Source organism: Hyperoodon ampullatus, assembly GCF_949752795.1.
Source record: "Hyperoodon ampullatus genome assembly, chromosome: 14".
Taxonomy (NCBI): Eukaryota; Metazoa; Chordata; class Mammalia; order Artiodactyla; family Ziphiidae; genus Hyperoodon; species Hyperoodon ampullatus.
The window spans coordinates 78,552,144-78,574,489 of record NC_136927.1 but is presented as its reverse complement, the minus strand read 5'-3'; the positions used below and the strand labels follow the sequence as shown (position 1 = coordinate 78,574,489).

The 22,346-nt window shown below is 47.4% G+C and overlaps 1 protein-coding gene across 4 annotated transcripts in view; it reads left to right on the top strand.

Annotated features, from left to right (window-relative positions):
• The window catches only part of NFATC2 (nuclear factor of activated T cells 2), a gene marked incomplete at both ends in the record, with an annotated part of 155,212 nt that overhangs the window by 21,654 nt on the left and 111,212 nt on the right, over positions 1 to 22,346 (top strand). For all 4 annotated transcript variants that reach the window (XM_079719838.1, XM_079719836.1, XM_079719839.1 and 1 more), the window contains 2 exons: positions 11,440 to 12,448; positions 16,780 to 16,951. In XM_079719838.1, coding sequence (XP_079575964.1) covers positions 11,440 to 12,448; positions 16,780 to 16,951 — 1,181 coding nt within the window. The remainder of the gene's footprint in view (positions 1 to 11,439; positions 12,449 to 16,779; positions 16,952 to 22,346) is intronic.

Below are 22,346 nucleotides of genomic sequence, written 5' to 3'. Positions count from 1 at the left end.
CAGAGCTCCAGCCAAACTCGGCTTCACTGGGCCGGTGCGAGGTTCGGTTTTGGACGATTGTTCCCAAACTGAGCTCAGGGAAGAAGGCAAGACTCGGCCCTGAGGCTCTTCCTGGGATGCGTCAGGGGCTGTCAGCTTTCCTACCTGGAACAGAGCCCCACATGGGTTCCCCCAAAGCAAGAGGAACTGCCTTTGACTTTTTCCTGAACTTTTATTACGAACTTTTCCAAATACATGGAAAAGTCGAGACAGTGGTATAGTTAACTCCCATGTTCCCATGTGCCCAGCTTCAACAATTATCAGCATAAGGCCAATCTTATTTCGTCTCTGCCTCAGTGTATTCTCCGCATCTCCACCCCTGCTTACTTTAAATCACATTCCAGGTGGTGTAATATTTTATTAATAAATAGTATGTAGCTCAAAAATAAGGGCTCTTGAAAAAAAAATCAAATACCATTATCAAACCTGAAAAGGAATAATACTTAATTTCAAATGTCCAGTGTTTAAATTTCCTGCTTGTCTCACAAGGGTCTTTTTATGGTTAATTTGTTTGAACCAAGGTCCAAACAAGATCCTCACATTGTAATTGGTTGACATGGCCATTTATGTCTCTTTTATTTTATAAAAATCCCCATCAGTCTGTTTTCTTGCTGTTTATTTGTTGAAGAAGCAGGGTCATTTTTCCTGTGCTGGTCTCCACGTGATGGATTTTGCCAGTGGCATCCCTGTGGTGTTTTTATTTTATTATTATTATTATTATTATTTATTATTATTATTTTTTTTAAATTTTCTCAGTACGCGGGCCTCTCACTGTTGTGGCCTCTCCTGCTGCGGAGCACAGGCTCCGGACGCGCAGGCTCAGCGGCCATGGCTCACGGGCCCAGCCGCTCTGCGGCATGTGGGATCTTCCCGGACCGGGGCACGAACCTGTGTCCCATGCATCGGCAGGCGGACTCTCAACCACTGTGCCACCAGGGAAGCCCCCCTGTGGTGTTTTTTTAACGTGTTCCTTTGTCCCTTGCATCTCCTATGGACTGGCATTTAGATCTAAAGTCCTGTGCCTTGGACTTTTAGTGCTTTTTTTCCTCTGCAAGAGAAATATATCAAAGGTAGACGGGAAGCTACAGGAAGAGCAGAGAGATTGCTTTTCCCGAGTTGGCATTTGGGGACCCTCCATGCGTCCTAATCTGAGGTTTCGGGAAAGACCATTTTCTCACCTGGACCTGTTTTAGTTAATACGATGTATTTCTAAAAGCCAGTCCTTCTGTGTGAATTTTAATTGAGCCACGCCTGAGTGAGCTGTCTGAAGTAAGAAAGTTGCCTGCAAAGCTCAGGATTTATAAAGGTCCTTATCAAAACAAACCTGCTTGGGTGTGCTGAAAAAGGGTGACCCTTAGACGAGGAGATGGGGAACGCTTTAAGTCTGCAGTGCCTGCAAAAGTCATTGTAAAGACTTCAGAAAGGGGCTGTTTTTTACCTGTGTGATCCTAAGAAGGTGGGATGAGGGTCTGAAATCCACAACGGGTGACATCACTTCCGTTGCCAAGGAGAAAGGAGGAATGTCATTAATGACCGGGCTTGGCAGGGGCCACGGATGAAGTGTGCCCGCCCTCGGGGAACACGGCACCAAAGTGAAGGCTCCTGGGGACGAGTGTAAATAAAGCACCCATCTGTCAATCAGGTATTAATTTTAAGTCTCTGCCCCTGGCCAAGGGTTATGGGGCCCCACTGTCTTCAAGTGGAAGTTGCCACTTGGAGTTCAAGTTGCCTGAAGGAAAGGTGGACATCAGCTTTGCAGGCCGTGACAGGGGTTGTAGGACTCCATAAAGGGTACAGCTCTTTGAGGGGCTGGCGTAAAGGTGAGGGGGCCTTTGCTGAGTGAGTTAGAGGAAGGAAAGCAAGGAAGGTGGCTGTGCCCATGTCGCCTTGTGCAGGGCTTTGACAGAGAGGCGGGGTAGCCATGCAAGCCCCGTTTCTGAGGAAGGATTATCTGAGGTCTACTTCTGGCTAATTCTTCTGACCAGATATTTCCTTTTCCTTTTGGCGAGGAAGTCGCTCTCTGTTGAGCACTGCGTGACAAATGCGGAGACACTGTCTTTTCTTAGAGACGGATCTCCCTGAAGCACAAGTTCAATCTCAAATGGCTGTCTTCTTGAAAAATGGAGGCAGTATGTCAAGGTGACCAGACAAGCAAAGTCTGATGTCATCATCTGATGGACTATTACACAGAGATGCAAAAGGAACTGCAGCTGCATACGACATGGTTACATCTCAGACATAAGGTTGAGGAAAACTGTGACATGCACATCTCGTACGGTTTTATTTATACAATGGTCAAAGCCAGCAAACCCAGGCTATAGTGAGAGAAGGTAGGTAAGTGGGTCCCACTGAAAGAGGGTTATTGGCTGGGGAGGGCCACCAGAGAATCCTCTGGCAGGATGGAAACATTCCATATCTTGATTGGTGGCTACACGGTGCATACATTTGTAAAAAGGCACGAGGTGGGGCTTCCCTGGTGGCGCAGTGGTTGGGAGTCCGCCTGCCGATGCAGGGGACACGGGTTCGTGCCCCGGTCTGGGAGGATCCCACGTGCCGCGGAGCGGCTGGGCCCGTGAGCCGTGGCCGCTGAGCCTGTGCGTCCGGAGCCTGTGCTCCGCGACGGGAGAGGCCACAACAGTGAGAGGCCCGCGTACCGCAAAAAAAAAAAAAAAAAAAAAAAAAAAAAAAGGCACGAGGTGTACTTCTACTATCTGTGCATTTGACTGCGTTTAAGTGATGTCTCAGTTTGAACCCCAGCTCTGCCCCTGATTGTTCTTGTGCCTTTGGGTGAATCCTCGCGCCCCTGAGTCTCAGGGCCCCCCTCTGTAACACAGAGGAGTTGGTGGTTCCGGCTTCCCAGGGTGCTTGTAAACCCCAGAGAGAGAGGTAATACACGGGAAAGCTCGAGGCGCAGTGAACGGATAAAAATAGGAAGGTCTTTGAACTTCTTAAAGGCACGAGGGCCCCATGGAATGGCTTGCAACCAGTTCCTTCTATCCCCATTTGAGGACAGAGGTGAGGTCCCATGTCTGCCAGATGCCTGGCCTCTGCTGCCCCCATCCAAAAGCTGACCTTGAGGCACATGGGTTGCAGATTCCATACATTTCTCTGGTTCTCTCCAAAAGGAATACGTGTCAGCCTGCGGGTGCGTGTGTTTTTGCAAACAGCCGTGCCAGTAGCCAGTCTGTAAGACTCGGTGCTTGCAAATTGTCCCGGGTCCCGGATCCTGTGTCCCAGGCGCCTGGCCTCATGGCAGGCTGCCTGGGAGGCAGGACCGAGCCCTCCTTTCTGCCCTGTCTGGTGAAGGCAGACAGCTGCCTTAGCTGGGTCAAGGTGAGCAAAGAGCATAGCGTTCAAGGTGGCTTTTTCTAGTGGTTCCACATTGACGAGACAGGATGGTAAACTGCCTTTCTTCCCTTTCTGGCATTTCTGGACCTGACTTATCTGGATGGAATTTCTCACCTCTCATGCCCTGCTTCTGTGTATGTCATCTCTGAATGATGGGTGTGACAACCCGATTCTCCGTCATTATTCATACACACGATTCATTGATTGGGAATCCAGTTACTCTTCGGCATTTGCATGGTCGGGGCAGTAGGGGCATGGGGGGCCCTTTGGAAAGTTTGCTAAGTGCTGAATTTATTACTTGAAGCGCAATCTGTACCTTTTCAAGGAAGGTCTTTCCTACAGGTGGTGCAAGCTGCCAGATGAAAAATCCATCCACCTTTTGCTCCTCTTGGCATTTCCTGCAGCCCCCAACACAGAGGAGGTTATGAGAGTAGTGGGATGGAGGGAGGCGGGATTCCTTCCCTCCATCTTCCCCCTGTCCTCTGGCTGCACGTGTACAGTGCCAGGTTGTGGCATCCTAGTGCTGCCATGGCAACAGACTGTGATGTCTCAAACCCAGGGCCCGGAACTCACACCACCTTGGGGTGTGAGCTCTTTGAGCGGTGGGTCTATCACTTCAGACAGGGGTGGACCCGCAGCTCTGGGGCCCTGCTGCCAGCCTGAGGGGCGTCTGGCCTCCAGGCCATGCCCTGGCTTCTCTCTTCCGAGTCGTTCAAGCCTGAGAGCACCGGTTCGTGCAGTCCCTTCCCCCTTCCCCAAAGGACAGATGCCTCATGTAGGTTCCTTAGCTGGGTTTCTATTTTGGTCATTCTATTCTGCTTCCTGAAAATTCCACCCGCCTGTAGTTCTAGGCGGAGAAGATGTTCTCTTGCCGTTCCTTTTTTCAAAAGCGATCTGTTGCCTGGTGAGTTGGCGCTGGCGGCTGTCTCAGACTTGGCCGTGTGTCCTTAAGGGTGAGCAACAGGCCCGCCAGAGGCTCCAAGAGGGCAGGCACTGGCAGAGAGCTCCTTGTGGCCTGAGTGGGATTTTTAAATAATCGTTGACTCACTCCTGGGGCAACTGGAGGGATTGTGACTATTCCAGAAGAAAGGAATCCGTGTCTTTAGTTGTCTAGGGCAGCCTACCTCATGATGGGGCTCCAGAGCAGTTCCCATTCTGGGGACACCTCATTTCTATGTGTTGGAATTAAGGTATCACCATCCAGGAAATATCCCCTTTCATGTGTTATGCGGGTGGAGGAGCTGGGTGGGCTGCCTGAGACTGAATCTGGCTCTGCCGCTTAAAAGCTGTGTGACCTTGGCCAAGTTAATCACCCTCTCTGAGCCTCACGTTTCCCATTTATAAAATGAGGAAACTCTATCACCTGCTTCGTAGGCCTTTTGTAAGACAAACGTTAGTATATGCTAAATGCATACATAGTGGTTCTTGGTATAAAGTATATGGTAGAGATGTGTTAGCGAGAATCATTTTTGTTACTGCAACTAGCTCACTGTGTCACTAACATTTTAGTAAGATTTAGTTGATCAGCTCCCAGGTACCCCAGAAGAGGGAGTACAAAGCATGGAGTGGAGGGGGTGTTCAGGCATTCTTTACCTACTCTACATATCTTCTGAAGGCTAGCAGAAAAAGAGAATTCCCAAAGTGCTGACCAGTCCATTTTATGTTTATAAAAATGTCTTCCCTTTTTCTTTTTTAATGCTTTTGAAGGCACTTGGGGGCCAGTGTGTGTGTGTCACACTTTCACGTTGTAAAATAAGGCAATGAAAGCAGAACGAGGGGAGCATTTTCACTTAGAAGACCGTTCCTTCCATAATGATAATATGACTCTACTGGAAGGTCCCATTTACTGAGTGTTTATTTTGTGTGTTTTGGGCTTCATGTGGATAAGGTGAAACATCAGGTGGGTATTGTCACCAACCTCAGCAACTGTGTTATACACGAGGACTCAGAGGTCCCCCAGGTCACACAGCCGGACGGGGGGTGGGGGAGAGGGGTGAAGCCATGGAGCTGGGGGGCCCCTAGCACTGTGTATGGACCGAGACCCGGACCTCAGTGCAGACGCCTTGCTAGGGCGGGGCTGGACTGGCCTCCCCAGCAATCTTGTCTTGCGGTTTTGGGGAGTAGCCAGAGATCTCCCCAAATATTCATGGGGCCTAGATGTTGGGGTGAGCACCTGGGAACCTGATGGAAGGAAGGGTGATGATAATTCGACTTTCAGATGTCTGCTGTAGAAATGATTTACCTGCTAGGGCTGACGGGGAGCAGATGTCTCATTTCTGAATCAGTTCAGGTTTGACTCGTGGATGGATGCTCCCAACATTCTTTTGGGCCTCAGCTGCGTGCAGGGCCTGGAACTGTAGGGCCTAGAGCAGTGGTTCCCAGCTGCGGGGGATTCTGCCTCGCAGGAGAAATTTGGCAATGCTTGGAGATGCTTCTGGTTGTTACAACTGAGAGAGAGGAGGGGACGCTACTGGCATCTAGTGGGTGGAGGCCAGGGATGCTCCTGAACATCCTGCAGCCTCACAGCAAAGAAGTCTGTAGCCCCCGATGTCTGTAGTTCTGAGGTTGAGAACCCCTGGTCTCAGGTCTGCTGGGTTCAAGCTGTGAGACCTCGGGCAAGTTAATTCATCTCTTTGTGCCTCAGTTAACCCATCTATAAAAGGGGAGTAAACAGTGCCCATCTCACAGGTTGTGAGAATTAAGTAATTTACTACATGTAATGTGTTTACAACAGAGCCTGCCTGGCATATAAATTCTCAGCACATGTTAGCTGCTGCTGCTGCTGTTGTTGTTATTATTATCGGCCTTTATCTGCCTTCAAAAAGCTCACTGTCTAGTAGGGAGACAGACAAGTGAATCTATACTTGATAGACTTCACTACACGACTCTTCAGGTTCTGGCAACACTACAGAGTCTGTAGTGTCAGATCCAGCCTAGGGAGAGCTTTTAGGAAGAGGTGGCCCAAGTGAAATCTTGATGGACAAATAGTGGCTTGCTAAGAAAAGTGAGGACAGGAGGTATGGAAGGGTGTTCTGGGCATGGGGAACAGCATGTGCAAAGGATGGAGGCACAGGGGACTGAGAGCAGCCACCTCTGAATCCCTCATCTCTGCCTCCACCTTCTGCCTCTTTCGGAATCCTGATGCCTCGAGTGTGGGCTGGGTACCTCGCATGGCAAGTGGGATGGTTTCACGGGCCGCCCCAACGAGTACATTGCATACGCGGGTCATCCCCTTGGCAGGGCGCCTTCTCTTGAGTCAGGAGTGAGGCCTCCATCAGGTGCTACTGTGTCTTTAACGCCTTTCTTTCTGATACTTGCTGTTTCCTCCCTCCAGTGCCAGCTTTAAAAAAGGCAGACTTTCTGGGGTCGTGGAAATGTCCTGCGTCATGATTGTGCTAGTGACAAGGGTATAGAGCATCTGGCAAAACTCACTGAACTCTGCACTCAAAATCTGTATGTATAAATGATACCTTATTTAAATAAAGAGCATCAAGGAGGAAGAAAAGTGGGCCTCAGGCTCAGAGCCTTTGGCTAGCAACAGTGTCTCGCTTGAATTTAGTAACTTTTATGTTGATTGTAGTTTTACCCTACCTTCTATTTATGGAGGTGACACTGATTTTCCATTTGTGGTATGGGTGTAAAGTTTCCGTAAAAAAAAAAAAAAAAAAAAGAAAGTAATATGCGAACGAATTTAAATAGAAATATTAAGTGAATAATATTCACTGGTGGTACATGAATATAGCAAAGATCATGCGAGTGGTAAGAGAAGCAAGCTTTTTGGAAACCCTTCTGAGAGAATCTGGTGCTTCTGAGATGAGACGAACTTGGCCCAGTGCTGTGTGGGCACAGTGAGGGAGTTATCTGCAAGGGTGGCAGTTGTTTACGGAGAAATAGTGAAGAATCCTAGCTACTTAAAGAAATATTTTAATCATGAGCCTTTTGTCTGTGAGAATTACTGTCAAATACCCAGGGGAATGAGAATTAAATGATTATAAATTACCTCCATATTACTTGCTTGTGGGTAAACTTTCAAAATCTTGGGGAGAGAAGAAAAAAGAAACTCTGCTGCTTGGATTAATTAAAACCAATGTAAATGCTTTAAATGCTTTTGCTCAGCAAACTGGCCTTTCTCTTTTTCATTGCTGCCCCGGAGTGTGAGTGATGTGTGTTTTTATGGCAAAAAGTTTCTGTGACTTTCACATCAGCCCCGAGGGGGTGTTTCTGATAAGATGTAATGCAGTTTTTCTGATAAGGCCGGAATTTTTGCTAAGAGGCTTTCTGTGTTTTGTTTTGCTGGTTCACAGGGCAATGGATTATCAGAATGTTGTTGGACATGGATTTGACCTGGATCTCTTCCTAGATTAAAAATCTATGCTCTGTTACCTGCCAGGAAGGCTGTGTGTGTGTGTGTGTGTGTGTGTGCAGGCACAAGTACAAGTTTATATTGAACTGCAGCTTTACAAGAACCCTAGACCCTACAGACTCTAGTTAGAAAAATGAAAGGACGTCAGAGCCAGAAGCAGCCAAGGAGACTGATCTGGTTTAACGCCGTCCGGTTACAAATGAGGAGGTTGAGACCTAGAGTGGGTGGGGGACTTTTCCAAGGTCACACAACTAGTTAGTGGCAGAGTAGGACTAGAACGCAATTTCCTGCTTCCTAAACCAGGTGTCATTGCTATATATCATGTTATGTCCCCCCCCTTTAAAATAAATAAAATAAAAACATGTGCCTTTTGGAAATTATCTTTCTATTCTCAATGTAGTGCAGAAATCAGAGTCTCCTTTCTGCCTCTGCCCCTAATTACTTAGCTCTTCTCCCTGGAGGAAATCACTGTTACCTGTAACTTCCAGGGAAAGCCTGTGTACCCATAAGCATTGTGTGTGTGTATGTGTGTGTGTGTACATACTCACCCTCTGTTTCTATCCTATGCATACTGTGTGCATCTTTAACAGTATCTTGTGATCGTTCTATGTCAATGTATAAAGAACCTTTTCAACCCTTTTTGTAACTGTATTGTATCTCACTATGTGAATGACAGAATTTAACCCATCCCCAGCTGATGGACAGTAGGTTGCTTCCAGTCTGTGGGGATTATAAACAGGGCTGGACTGACTAAACTTATGCATACCTGATTTTGCACATGTGCTGGATAAATTTCTAAAAGTGACATTGCTTGATTCCAAGTATACGTGCGTTTGGAATTTAGATAGATATTACCAAATCACCCTCTCTTAAGGTTATGTCTTTCTACCATTTGTTTTGGATGTTAGCATCTTTGAGGAGTAGTTTAAATATTTCATGCTTTATTCAGCAGACCGACAAATATTTTTGGAGGGCCTGCTTTGTGGCAGGTCCTGTCCAGTCGTTAGGAATACAGTGGTGGTGGTGGTGGTGGTGGTGGTGAGAGAGTCCTCATGGAATTGATTGATTGGTGGAGGTGGGGCTGGGAGTTGGGGGAGAGGCAGATGATAAACACGTAACTACAGAATTACTGAATTAGAATTGTGAGAAGTGCAGTGGAGCAGATCAGGGAGGTGTGAGTGGGGTCTGATCTCGTCAAGAAGGTCAGAAGGGGGCTTCCCTGGTGGCGCAGTGGTTGAGAGTCTGCCTGCCGATGCAGGGGACACGGGTTCGTGCCCCGGTCCGGGAAGATCCCACATGTCGTGGAGCGGCTAGGCCCGTGAGCCATGGCCGCTGAGCCTGCGCGTCCGGAGCCTGTGCCCCGCAACGGGAGAGGCCACAGCAGTGAGAGGCCCGCGTACCACAAAAAAAAAAAAAAAAAAAAAAAAAAAAGAAGGTCAGAAGGGCTTCTGAGAGCACATGACACTTTAGCCAAGCTTCAGCAAAGGAGCGGTTTTAGTTACGAAGAGGGCTGGGTGGGGGAGGAGTTGTGGAGCAGAGGGAACAGCAAGTGCAAAGGTCCTGAGGCAGAAAGGAACTTGGCATTTTCTGAGAATGACAGCTAGTTTGGCTGGAGTCTGGGGAGAGAGGAGAGGGGAGAGAGAGGCAAGGCTAGAGGGGCAGGCAGAGGCTCAACCGGGCTGACCTAGTTGAGGTTGTTTATCTTGATCCTAGGAGCTATGGAAAGCCATTTCTGGGCTCTCACCTGGGGTGGGGCACCACCTGAACCCTATGAGATCAACTCAGCTAAACCAGATAGCACTTACTCCAGGATGGCCCAGAAAGGGCACCGAGGAAGTGGAGGATCACCTGTGTGCACCAACCACCTCTGCTGTTATAGTGCAAAGGCCAGCCACAGGCTATGTGTAAACAAATAGGAGCGGCTTTGTTCCAATAAAACTGTACTTACACACGCAATCTGTGGGCCAGCTTTGGTCCAGGGGCTGTAGTTTGCCTGCCTCTGATCTAGCAGCATGTGATTCTCTAAACAGATAATATCTGATGTGTTGTGAGCTGCTAACAGGTGTCAGTGGAGAAAAGATGGCAGGGAAATGGGGTGGAGAATGACACAGGGGTGGGGATGGAGATGATCCTTTTGATGGGCCTAAGGAGCTGCTGACTGAGCAGGCATGTGAAGGAATTAAGGGAAGCAGCCAGGTGAAGATCTTGGGGAGAGAGTTTCTAGGGAGAGGGAGCTCCACAGCAGGAGCTGCTTGAAGAATCGTGAGGATGTCAGCAGGGCTGGTGCTGAGTCAGCTTGGGGAAAAGTGGGGAGAGTGGGAGTCGTGAGACAGGCCAGGGCTAGGGGACAAGTGTGTTAAGGACTGTCCTGGGGACATCTAGGGAAGCCTTTAAAGTGGGTTTCACTTTACAGTGGACATTTCAGTAGACGGCTGCATGGAGAACAGACCATAGAGGGTGAGTGTAGAAATGGGGAGACCAGGGAGGAGGTGACGGCAACAGTCCAATTGGAAGAAGGTGGCGGGAGGTGGTGACACATGAATTTGGTTCACATTTTAATAGAGCGGTCAGGCTTTGCTGATGGATTGGATGTAAGGTCATGAGAGAAGAGTCGAGGCTGACCCAAGTAACGACAGAGAGGGTGGAGGGGCCTCTGTTGAGTTGGGGAGCTTGCAGGAGGGGCGGGGTGTGGGATGGTGGGAACAAATAGCTAGTTCCCTCACTAATCTCACTCTACAGCCACGGGTTCTTTCGAGGTGGCAGCAGAAGCCTGAGCTAGGTGGCCGCGATTAAAGAACAAAATTAGATCATTCTGTATCCACTGATTTTACTAGTTTGGGAGGCTCTATAGCTATGGCTCTGTCTTTTGGGGGCCAAGTAGCTTTTCTGGGGGATCTCTAATCCTGTTCATTCTGTATTTGGGTGAATCTCTTCCCCTCCCTGGACCTCAGTTTCCTCATCTGTAAAATGGCACAAGATGAGCTATGGCTCAGGAGTCCTGGTTGTAAATTAAGTCACTTTTTAACATGTGGGCATAAACATTTGGGATTTGAACCCAGAGCTTCATGGTCTCCAGAGCTGCTGTGGCCTCCCCCTGCATCTTGTAGCTGTATCATACAGGTAGAAAGAGCAGATGGGCCTAGGTCAGTGTTTTTCAAACTGGGTCATGACCCACTGGTGGGACAGGAAATCTGTTTAATGAGTTGTGACCAGAATTTAAACAAACTAACCCCAGACCGGAGGATAGATAAGAGTGCATCATATGTAGCAGGGTAAGTATTGTTTTGGGAAGCTTTTGTTTCGGGTGCCAGTGAACATGGTGGTGTGAACTGAATCGTGAAATAAAATCACATTTCTTTCAAGGGCTGCACTGAAACAAAAGTTTGGAAGCCGTTAGCCCAGCCAGCCATCCAGGTCTCTGGCTGCTGCTGCTGCATGGCTTGGACCAGCCGTGCTCGTGCACCTGCACTAAAATCCTTCCGCTTTGATCTCTCCGTTCAAGGAATCTGGGATGAAGTGGCCTCACTTTCCTTCTGTGAGGGAAGGAGTTTCTAGCTCTGGGGTTTGGTGTGGTGGGGATTAAAAAAACAAAAAAACAAAAAAACAAAACCCAATCTGTGATTGCTCTGCATCCGGAGTTGTGTTTTAGAGGCTTAAAAAGACCCCTCCCTCCCCCCTTCTCTTTCCAGAAGAACCGAATGCACATAAGGTCGTCAGCCCACCCTCCGGACTCGCATACCCCGATGATGTCCTGGACTATGGCCTCAAGCCATACAGCCCCCTAGCCAGTCTCTCTGGCGAGCCCCCCCGCCGGTTGGGAGAGCCGGATAGGGTAGGGCCCCAGAACTTTCTGTGCCCTGCCAAGCCAGCGGGGGCCTCGGGCCTGAGCCCTCGGATCGAGATCACTCCATCCCACGAACTGATGCAGGCAGGGGGGCCCTTCCGCGTGAGAGACACTGGCCTGGTCGAGCAGCCGCCCCTGCCGGGGGTGGCCGCCAGCCCGAGGTTCACGCTGCCTGTGCCCGGCTTCGAGGGCTACCGCGAGCCGCTTTGCTTGAGCCCCGCTAGCAGCGGCTCCTCTGCCAGCTTCATTTCCGACACCTTCTCCCCCTACACCTCGCCCTGCGTCTCGCCCAATAACGGCGGGCCCGACGACCTGTGTCCCCAGTTTCAAAACATCCCTGCTCATTATTCCCCCAGAACCTCGCCAATAATGTCACCTCGAACCGGCCTCGCTGAGGACAGCTGCCTGGGCCGCCACTCGCCCGTGCCCCGTCCGGCCTCCCGCTCCTCGTCGCCTGGTACCAAGCGGAGGCATTCGTGCGCTGGGGCCTTGGTTGCCCCGCTGCCCGGAGCCTCACCCCAGCGCTCGCGGAGCCCCTCGCCGCAGCCCCGGGACGACGGCGCCCCTGCCGGGTACGCCCCCGCGGCTGGCTCTGCCGTCCTCATGGATGCCCTGAACAGCCTCGCTGCCGACTCGCCCTGTGGGATCCCCCCCAAGATGTGGAAGACCAGCCCCGACCCGTCGCCGGTGTCCACCGCCCCGTCCAAGGCTGGCCTGCCCCGCCACATCTACCCAGCCGTGGAGTTCCTGGGGCCCTGCGAGCAGGAGGAGAGGAGGAGCTCGGCCCCCGAGTCCATCTTGCTGGTGCCACCAACTTGGCCCAAGCAGCTGGTGCCCGCCATTCCCATCTGCAGGTGAGTCAGACTTTGAAAACGATTTAGTCCATGGTCCAGTTTTAAGAGAAGGTTTTCTGGTTATGAGCATGGGATTCAGAGTTGGCTAGACTGGTCTTAAATCCTGGCTCTCCATTTACTGGCTGCCAGACCTTGAAAAGGAAGTTAAATTCTCTGGGAAAACAAAACAAAACAAAACTCTGAGCTGCAGTTTTCCCATCTGTTAAATGGGTGTAAGTGTCCCTGACTTACTGGGTGGTTGTTAGGAGGATGCAGTCATAGGATGCATGTGATTGCTCATATGACACTGAGCTCATTCATGCATTTGCTTATTTAACAAGTATTTCTCAAACACCTACTATGTGCCAGGCACTGTTACAGATGTTGGGGAGACAGTGTGAACAAAATGGGAAACAAAATTCTGCCTTCGTGGAGCTGACGTTCTAGTAAGCTCAAAGCAAGCCTGAACACGTGGAATTTGCTATCTTATTAGAAGAGGAATTGATGTTTGTTGGCATCTGCTATGTGCCTCAGTATTGCAATCAGTGATATGGAGGCCTTCAAAAAATGTGGGAGCCATAATCCTCAAGGAGCTTAAAATCTTGGCAAGCTGAAGAGATGCATGAATAGCAGCATGTAGGCTTGGGGTCTCCAGGGATGGATCCGAGTCCTGGCTCTGCCACTCACTGGCTGTGTGATCATGTGCATGTCTGCTGCTGCCATCCTGCTGTGCCCATAACAGACATCACTAATCATGCAGGGCCCTCTTTCTCATTGAGCACCTTTTTGATGCCGTGCCCAGGGCAGACATTGCTTATCAATCAGGACCTTCATTCTTACTGAGCACCTTTCTGGGCCTTGGTTCATTTCCTGTGAGATGAGGATAATAATAGTACCTACCGCATGGTTTTTTTGTTTGTTTTTTTAAGGATTAGGTGAGATAATATATATCAGACTCTTAGCGTAGAACCTACATAGGAAAGAGCTCGTGAAAGAGACAGCTGTTATTGTTATCGGGGAATCTTATCCTTATAGAGGAAGCACTTTGTTGCTTCCTCACTGATGAGCCGTGTGCTAGGAGATTGAGTCCCCAATAGCTGTTAGAGTGATGATAGTGACAGTAATAATCACCAACATTTCAGGATGCTAGCTGTGTGCCAGGCACACTTCTAAGTACTCTCTCTGGATTATTTCATGTTATTCTCACATAAACCTGGTTTGGTTATATATTTATCTTCATTTTGATAATAAGGAAAATGAGGTACACAGATTAGGAGCAGAGATTATTTTATCTGTTTTATTAGGTGAAGGATCTAAGCTTTATGCTATTCCCATTATCCCAGTGGTTTTCAAAGTGTTATTTGCTTTCAGCAGATGGAAGCCTCTTCTTTTCAAATAAAATGTTGAATGCCAAAATAGGTAATGTAGAGCCGTTTTGATTGATGTGGGGTTGAGAGTAGCCTAGGGCCCTGTCCACTGGGCCTGGCTTCCCCACGCCCACCTGCCCCCAGCCCCCACCGAAATGGACTGAATGGAGCTTCTGGTCTGATGTTTCCTCCAAAGCGGGTTCTGAGAACACTAGTGCCATCATAGGTCAGTCAGTCCCTTAAGGAAAGGAGTTTCTGGGTTTAATAGAGTTTAATAGATACCTTTGTGTAGGGGCCGCTCCCCGCTGTGGACAGCATGTGCGGTGATTTCAAAGGCCATCTGATCACGGAGTTCTGAGACTAAAGTTTCCTGGAGCCTTAGGAATGCTGATCAAGATCAACGCCTGGTGCAGGTTGAGAAACTGGGGCTCAGAGAGGTGAAGTGATATGCCCATCAGCACCCAGCTAGTTCATGACCAAGCTGGAAATCAGAATTCGAGATTCCTGACTCCTTGTTATTTCTGGTCAACTCCTTGATCAGTCTCCAAAACATGACTTATTTGGGAGTGAGGAGGAACATTAATATAAAATACGATTGTGAGGCATTTATCTGAGACTTTATTGTATATAAAATCCTTCCCTCTCCATTATGTGGCTTGATCTGAGAGGTTCTGATGAGTTAGAGTCCTTTAGTCCCTAGCAAGTGCCAATCTGTGCCAGCCAGTGAGATATTTGCAAGAATTTTCTACTCGATTGAGAACCTAGGGCATTCAAAGAAGTCTCACGATGATATTTATCTCAGGGAGTGTGGATAACTCAGCAGGGGGCTGGAATTCAAATGCAGGATGTCAGACTGGCTCCAATGGTCTGAGTCTTAAGATTATATTTCGGTTGTCAAACACCTATTTCAGAACCAAACAAAATTAGAAGTTGATACTTAGGGATATTCCATTGAATCTTCTACTCACTAAATGTTTTGATTCATACAGGGGTGGAGTGATTTTTTAATGAGCCTATTTTGCTAACTTTAGAAAATTTTAACTTGCATACATGAGAATAAAAGTATTTAACACATATGGCACCTTGGATGTAGACAGAAGCTTGGAGGCATCTTGGAACTGTAACTAAGGCAGAAATAAAGGCACTTTAGACACCTGAGACTTCAGAGTTAAAGGGGCTTCAGGAGGCAGTGTGGTTATAAAGAAGGGCTGGAGATTTGCTTGCATAGTGAGGGTGGAATTGTAAGTTGGATTGTATGTTCAGGTTCGGCTCTGGCACTGACGGAGTTTGTGGGGCTGCTGCCCGCCTCCACTCTCCCCTTGGAATTGCTGTAAGAGAGAAGGGATAGAATTGGCCTCACTGCAAATGTTTAATTAAGTCCAGTTGATAATGTTAGCTTCTAGCAGTTTTGGGCTTAGCAGGAAAGACTGTCCTGATTAGATTAATGTATTCTCCTGCATGTGAAAAATCAGGACATAGTGACACAAATCCATGCATTTGCAACTTCAAAGCTACTTTGAACATACGGGTCTTCTTTGAAATAAAACTGCTTGTTCATTCATCCATTTATCCTTCCATTCATTTGTCCGCCCACCCACTGAATATTCACTGATGACCTAGCAAATGTAGGCATTGCTCTAGACTCATTCCATCAATGAGGTATTTTCTTGGGCCTATTTTAAATAAATTAATAAGATAAGAGACAGTGTAGAGATGTGGAAGGAGCACTGGACCGGGAGTCAAGAGACTTAAGTTGGAGCCTTGGCTGTGTCTTGCTCTGTGATCTTGGGAAAATGTCTTTAGGTTCTCTTGGGCTCTGAGTGAATGGTCTAGATAGACTGTCAAGACTTCATTCACCTCTTCAATGACCTAATACTAACCTCATATCAAGTACCTGATGTGTGTGCTGGGTAGGGTTGAGACTGTATAATAAAATGAAACTTAATGTTATGCCCTCAAAGATTTTACAAATTCAGATGCCAAAGCATACATATCCAATACCATTAATACTGTAGTCAGATCGTCTACAGGAAGTAACTATTTATTTGAAATATATACTATATTACATGAAAAAATAATTATAGCTAATATTTATTGAGCAGTTATTGTGCTTCAGCTCTTTATATGATCTCAGTATCCCCATTTCGCAGTTGAAGGAGACTAAGGCCTAGGGAGATAGAGGCATTTGCGCTAAGTCACACAGGTAGTTAGAGGTGGAGCTGGGACTTGAACTTGGGTGTGTAATTCCAGTCATGCTCTTGACCTTTACTCCTCATTTAATTGTAGGAAGTCTGAGTGGTTTGGCTCATCCATACCAAAACCAGACACCTCTCTGTGGTTAGATGTTCTACACTTGACCCAAGAAGTAATGATTGTGACTGGGAATGGCCTCTCCCTAAATTTACTTTTAATTGAGACATCAGACATGATGAGCTAGAAAAGACATAAGAGCTAGAAAAACTCTCAGATGTCATCTAGTCCATTTGTGGTTACAGGATACTGAGGATAAGAAAGATGAAGTTGCATACCTAATGTTACATGGCAAGTTAGTGACACAGTGGGGCCCCTGATTTCTATTTCAGTGTTCCTTCTTCCACACTTACTCCTTTGGAAAAGACAAACATCCTGGATAAGGGATGTTCTTTAGAGGTGAGAGGTGATATTCTTCAAAATTTCCAGAGGAAAAGAAGTTACAGTGGTTCAGAACATGCTGGAACAATCATATGAAGTTAGCTTCATAAACTGAGATGTCAGTCATTCTGTCTTCATCAAGATGGAAGAGAAAACAAAGAAAGAGAATGAAAAAGATCTCTACCTTGTGAAGAGCCCTACCTATCATGTCTGAGAAATGTGTGCCTCCCAACAGCCAACATTATCATATGCCCATTGGACATGATTTTCAGAAAAGGGACCATTTATGTTTATTGTACAGGTTGACAGGATATGATTTATTGTACACATGACTGATTCTGTTTCCTCCTTCAGCATCCCAGTGACTGCATCCCTCCCACCACTTGAGTGGCCACTCTCCCACCAGTCAGGCTCCTATGAGCTGAGGATCGAGGTGCAGCCCAAGCCACATCACCGAGCTCACTACGAGACAGAAGGCAGCCGAGGGGCTGTCAAAGCTCCGACCGGCGGCCACCCTGTGGTTCAGGTATGGCCTTGAGTTCTCTTCCTTTTGCGTCCTCATTTATCACTGGATGATTTACTTCTGCTGAGTTACTGCTTGGTGCTTATTAGGTTGAGGTATGTGTCTTAGCCTCTTATTCCTCTGAGGGATGGGAAATTTGAGACTGAGAATCAGAAGCTAATCCAGCTACTCAGAAGCCATAGACAAAAGTCTTACTGAGCTGGATAAGGATAGAAGTGATATTCATGCTCAAGCTTCTTCTTTCTTCTCTTCTGATTGAGAGACCACTAGAGTTTTGCAGAGGTTTCTGTATTGAAGGTTTCTGAAGCCATTATTTTGTGTTTAAATTTCAGATGAGAGTCCATTGAGGAAAATCAATATATTGAAAAGTGGGGAAAAGTTAAAACTACACAGAGTCAAATACCTAAAATAACTATTATTAGCATTTTGATATATTTCCTGTTGCCTTTTTTTCTATTCATAAACATGGCAATGTCTATCACTGTACATTTGTATACTTGATGTTATAGTAGTTTGTACTTTGATTTTTTTTCACTTTACATTATACTCTGAGCATTTCCTCCTGGTTTTTCCTTAATCATTATCTTTTTTTTTTTTTTTTTTTTTGCGGTACGCGGGCCTCTCACTGTTGTGACCTCTCCCATTGCGGAGCACAGGCTCCGGACGCGCAGGCTCAGCAGCCATGGCTCACGGGCCCAGCTGCTCTGTGGCATGTGGGATCTTCCCGGACCGGGGCACGAACCTGTGTCCCCAGCATCGGCAGGCAGACTCTCAATCACTGCGCCACCAGGGAAGCCCAATCATTATCTTTTATGTCTGTGGCTTTTGATTTAACCTCAGATTTTTTTTTCAAAATAAGTAGAGAACTGTTTTTTTCCTCCAAAATAGTGAGTTGAAATATTCTTGATTGTATAGTCTGGCTAACCAGGAACTGCTGACTGGTGCCCACCAACCAACTCAATTAACCAGCCCTTTAATACATTTAAATTAATTTAACTCTTTTAAATTTGCCTTAAAGTAAAAGTATTCTATGATAAGAATCTGATGGTGCATCAAAACCCTTTAGAGTAGTTGTTAAAAATGCAGATTCTTGAGCATCCCTTGAAACTACATGACACAAGTACAGGTCAGACAAAAAACAAACATACAAACCCCTAACCCTAAAATCTTCACAGGTAGCTTTGAGTGTATATACCTGGTTAAGGACTTTAATGATAATATTAGGAACTTATAAATCCTGGCAGTTGCTTTTTCTAAATCTAACGTGACAGCCTTTTGGGGATTTTGTTTCCATTCATTGCTGCTTTTCATTTACCACAAGTCACATTTTACTATTTCTTTGCATGTCTAGTAATTGTTGACTGTATACTGACATTGTGATGATGATGTGTACTGGACATTGTAGAGACTCTTGATTTTGTTATCTTCCTCTAAAGGTAGTTCAGTTACTGGCTGATCACATTGAACTTTTATAGGCTTGATTTTAACCCTTTGTTAAGGTAGACCTGTGGAAAGCCCAAGGTATTCCCCATGCCCTTCAGGTTCATGGGGTTAGCCATCAAATTCCTTCTTTTGTGGATCTAGTTGAGGCTAGGTTTTAGACCATGTTAGGGCAGGTCTAAAGTAGCCCTTACTCTAAGGCATGACCTTACTCTTAAGGCCTAGTCTTTTGGGATGCTTCGTGGGGAGGTCACTCCTCTCTGGTGGGCTGGAATTCCAGTACTCCAGCCCTGCTCAACCTCTAGTCTCTCTGTTTCCCTTTCTACCCCATAGCTGCCTCTGTCTGATAAACTCTGCCCATTCTTTCCCTGGGCTTACACAGCCCAGCCCTTGGCCAAGGACTTGGGGAGCTCCCCTAGCACCTTCTTCCTCTCTGATGCTTTACCCACAGATCCTAGCTGCTTCTACAGCCTGGAATTCTGAACTCTGTCTCCCCAGCTGAGCAGGCCCACTGTGTTCTGCTTGAACTCCACTCCCTGCATGTGGGAGGGAAACTGTCGCCAGGCAGAGAGCTGCTGTGAACATGGGCTCACCTCCTGTGTTTCCTTTCTCTCATGGACCACAGTCTTATGCTGCCTGCTGTCTAGTGCCTGAAAGCAATTGACTTACCAACTTTTGTCCTATTTTATAGTTGTTTATGGTGGTAGGGCTGGTCTGGTACTATTTACTCATGCTTGAACACTGATTTTTGGAAAAGAAAGGCTTCATATCATTATCGATCAAGGCTTATCTGCTCCAGGATGGGAACCTCTTGGCCTGGAGGTGGTGTCAGTGTGTGCTGGAGTCAAAGCCTTTGGTTGTAACAGAGAGAGAAACTCATTCAAAGCAGATTAGAAAAAGGGGATTATATGGGGAGGCTACTGGGGTAACATAGCATCAGGTCAGGAGATTCAGCTCAAGAAGAACCTGGACTCATGGTCATGAGTCCAAGATTTATTTCTTTGCTCAGTCAATCCATTCAACAAGTGGATTCGTTCTGCAAGTATTTGTTGACCACCTACCTTTTGCCATATACTGTGCTTGATGCTGAGATACAATGAAGACTGAAAGAGAAGCGGTGGTTAGCTTCTCTATGGAGCTCATGATCTAGGGGGTATAAAGTTATTGACTAAATAATCATGCAAATGATAAAATTACAGATTGTGGCAAGTGGCAGGAAGGAAACGTGCATGAGGCTCTAGGCATGTAAAATGGAGGAGCCAGTGTAGAGGGGGGAGGATTTCCCTGGTAAGATTTCTTTGAAGAAGAGACTTGGGTGGAGGATGATGCATAGAGGGAACAGTATGTGCAAATTCTTAGAGGCAGAAGGAAGCAAACTGTGTCAGCGGACCTTGAGGAAGCCAGTGGAACCAGACTATGAAGGGCCAGAGAGAGAGAGGAGGGGGCCTGAGCGGGCAGGGCCTGAGTAGCCACGGGGGAGAGTTAGGCTTTTACCCTGAGATGGGAAAAGCAGGAAAGAAACAAGGAGAAGCTTTAGGAGGCTCTGTCCATGGTGTCTATCCTTTCGGGGCTATGTGGTGTCTTTGTTCTCTGATTATTCAACAAACGTTTGTTGAGCACTGCTTTGTACCAGGCATGGTTCTAGATTCTGGGATGTGGTGTGAACGAACCAGCCAGAAACCCTCACCGTCATGAACTTACAGTTCAGCAAGATGATGCTAATAATAGTTAACACTTAGTGAGCATTTACCGCATGTCAGACCCTATTCCAAGTGCCGTCTGTGCTAACTTATTTAATCCTCAAAAAAGCCCTAAGAAGCAGTTACAGTTAGGTCAAGGAGATGTCAAGGAACTTGTTCAAGATCACAGCTCTTGAATGGTGGACTCAGGATTTGGATTCAGGTGTCTGGCTTTGCCTGTTATACAGCTTTCCTCGTCTTCCACATCACTCTGCAGACCAGCTTTCCCTGCCGCCTCATTCTCGCCAGGCAGGGAAGTCCTGGTGGAGAAATGCCCACCAGGCCCTCCTGCCTATCGATTTTCTATGCTGTCCCTGTTCTAGCCCCTCACCAGCTCATTGGAGCCCAAGTCCTGACCATCAGGGAGATTCTAATTGGCCCTGGGTTGTGGGGGGAAGGGTGCCACCCTCTGGTCCAGTTAGCTTGGCCAGAGAGGTCAGACCATGTGCAGTGCAAGGCTCTGCTCACCCATTCATCAGGGGCTGGGGCCGTGGAAAGTTCCAGAGAAGGGAATGGGCTGGACGTGCAGTTCCGAGGATGCCCACTACACTGTGCTTGATGTTCTCGCCTCTTATTCCAACAGCTCCCCAGGATCCGCCCCTCTTCTTGTTTGTAACTTTGAAAACTCAACGTATGACTTAAAAATCTGTAGCCATATCCTCAGAAGACACAAAATGAAGTCTTTAAAAAAAAAAAAATCATTTGAATAGACTGGGTTCTCTTCAAAACGAGATGTGCTAACCCCTGATTTTTAACATAGGAAGTCAGTTTTTTAAAAACTTCTTTGAAAAATGAAGAGAGAGGGGACTCTAAGAAGACAAGGGCTCTTAACCTTTAAGTAGGTGCGAAAACCCCTTTCGAAATCTGGAGGGTTGCCCTTTCATTCCCAGAAGAGCAGCGAAGCCCTGTTTTGTACCTTGCCTAGATGCTTCTGCTGGTTTCTTTCTTGATCTCTGTCTCTCTCCTTATCTCTCCATCTGTTTCTATTTCTGTACTGTACCATGGCTCACTTTTCCCCCCTCGATGATTGGTCCTCACCTTTCTCTCTTTTATTTGCCACACTATAAAACTTCACTTTTTTTTTTTGCATGCCTAGTGGTTTTATGCTCCTCTTTATATGAAAATAAAATGAGTACATGACCATTTCATTCTCTTTCTTTACATGTAAAATTTCATATCTTAAGCATATGCCGTGTTCAGCTGTTTTTCTTTCTTTTTTCTTCCCTCTCTCTTGAATGTCACTTGATCTTGGAAGAAAGTTTGTTCCAAACCTTAAATGCTTTTCAGATCTCATGACTCATTCATTCGGTGAACATTTTGTCAAGGGCTTGCTGTGTGCCAGGCGCTGTGCTAGGCGCCAGTAATGTAATGATGGGTGGGATGGACACAGTCCCTGCCCTGATGTAGTTCAAGGGGCACCGGATATGCCAAGTAGACCAGGATGGTTGGTGTGACCGTTGCTGAGATGTGGGCGTGTCAGGGAGGCCAGACGAGGGCCATCTGGGATGACACCTGGACTCCAAGGTAGGACGTGACAGCTGATGAGGAGTTCGTCTGTTGGATTCACAGCTTGGGGCGGGAGGTGGTGGTAAGTGCTTTGACAAAACAAACCGTGCCCGGAAAGTACTACTTGGATGACCTGCTTTAGAGGGAGGATCGCTCTGAGGAGGTGACTTACCAGCTGGGGCCTGGAGCAGGTGATTGAGGCAGCAAAGAGCCAGCAAAGAGAGGAATGTTCCCCTTCGTCTCTCTGTCTCTGTCTCTCTTGGTGGTGGTGGGAGAGTGTTCCATGCACAGGCACGGCACACACGGAGGTCCTGAGGCAGGGAAGAACTTGGTGTGTCTGTGGAGCCGAAGGAGGGCCAGTGTCACTCGAGTTTAGCTTGGAGGGTCATGGTTGGCAGGACTCATAAGCCAAGACGAGGAACTTGGGTTTTATTTCAGGGCAAAGGGAAGGGAGTGCTGAGTTTTGAGCAGGGGAGGAAGATGATTCTGATTTAATATTTTTGGGATCACTTGCGCGTCCCTCTAAGGAGTGGGCTTCTCTACGGGAGGAAGCGGGGAGGGGAATTTGATAGGCTGTGGCAGTGCCGGCTGGAAGGTCAAGGTGGTGAGGACTGGGAGGTGGCATTGGGAGGGGAGGGGATGGATTCCAAGGTGTGAGCTTCGGGACTTGGTGCTGGCTTAGGTGTCGGGGGGGTGAAGGAGCGCCTGGGTAG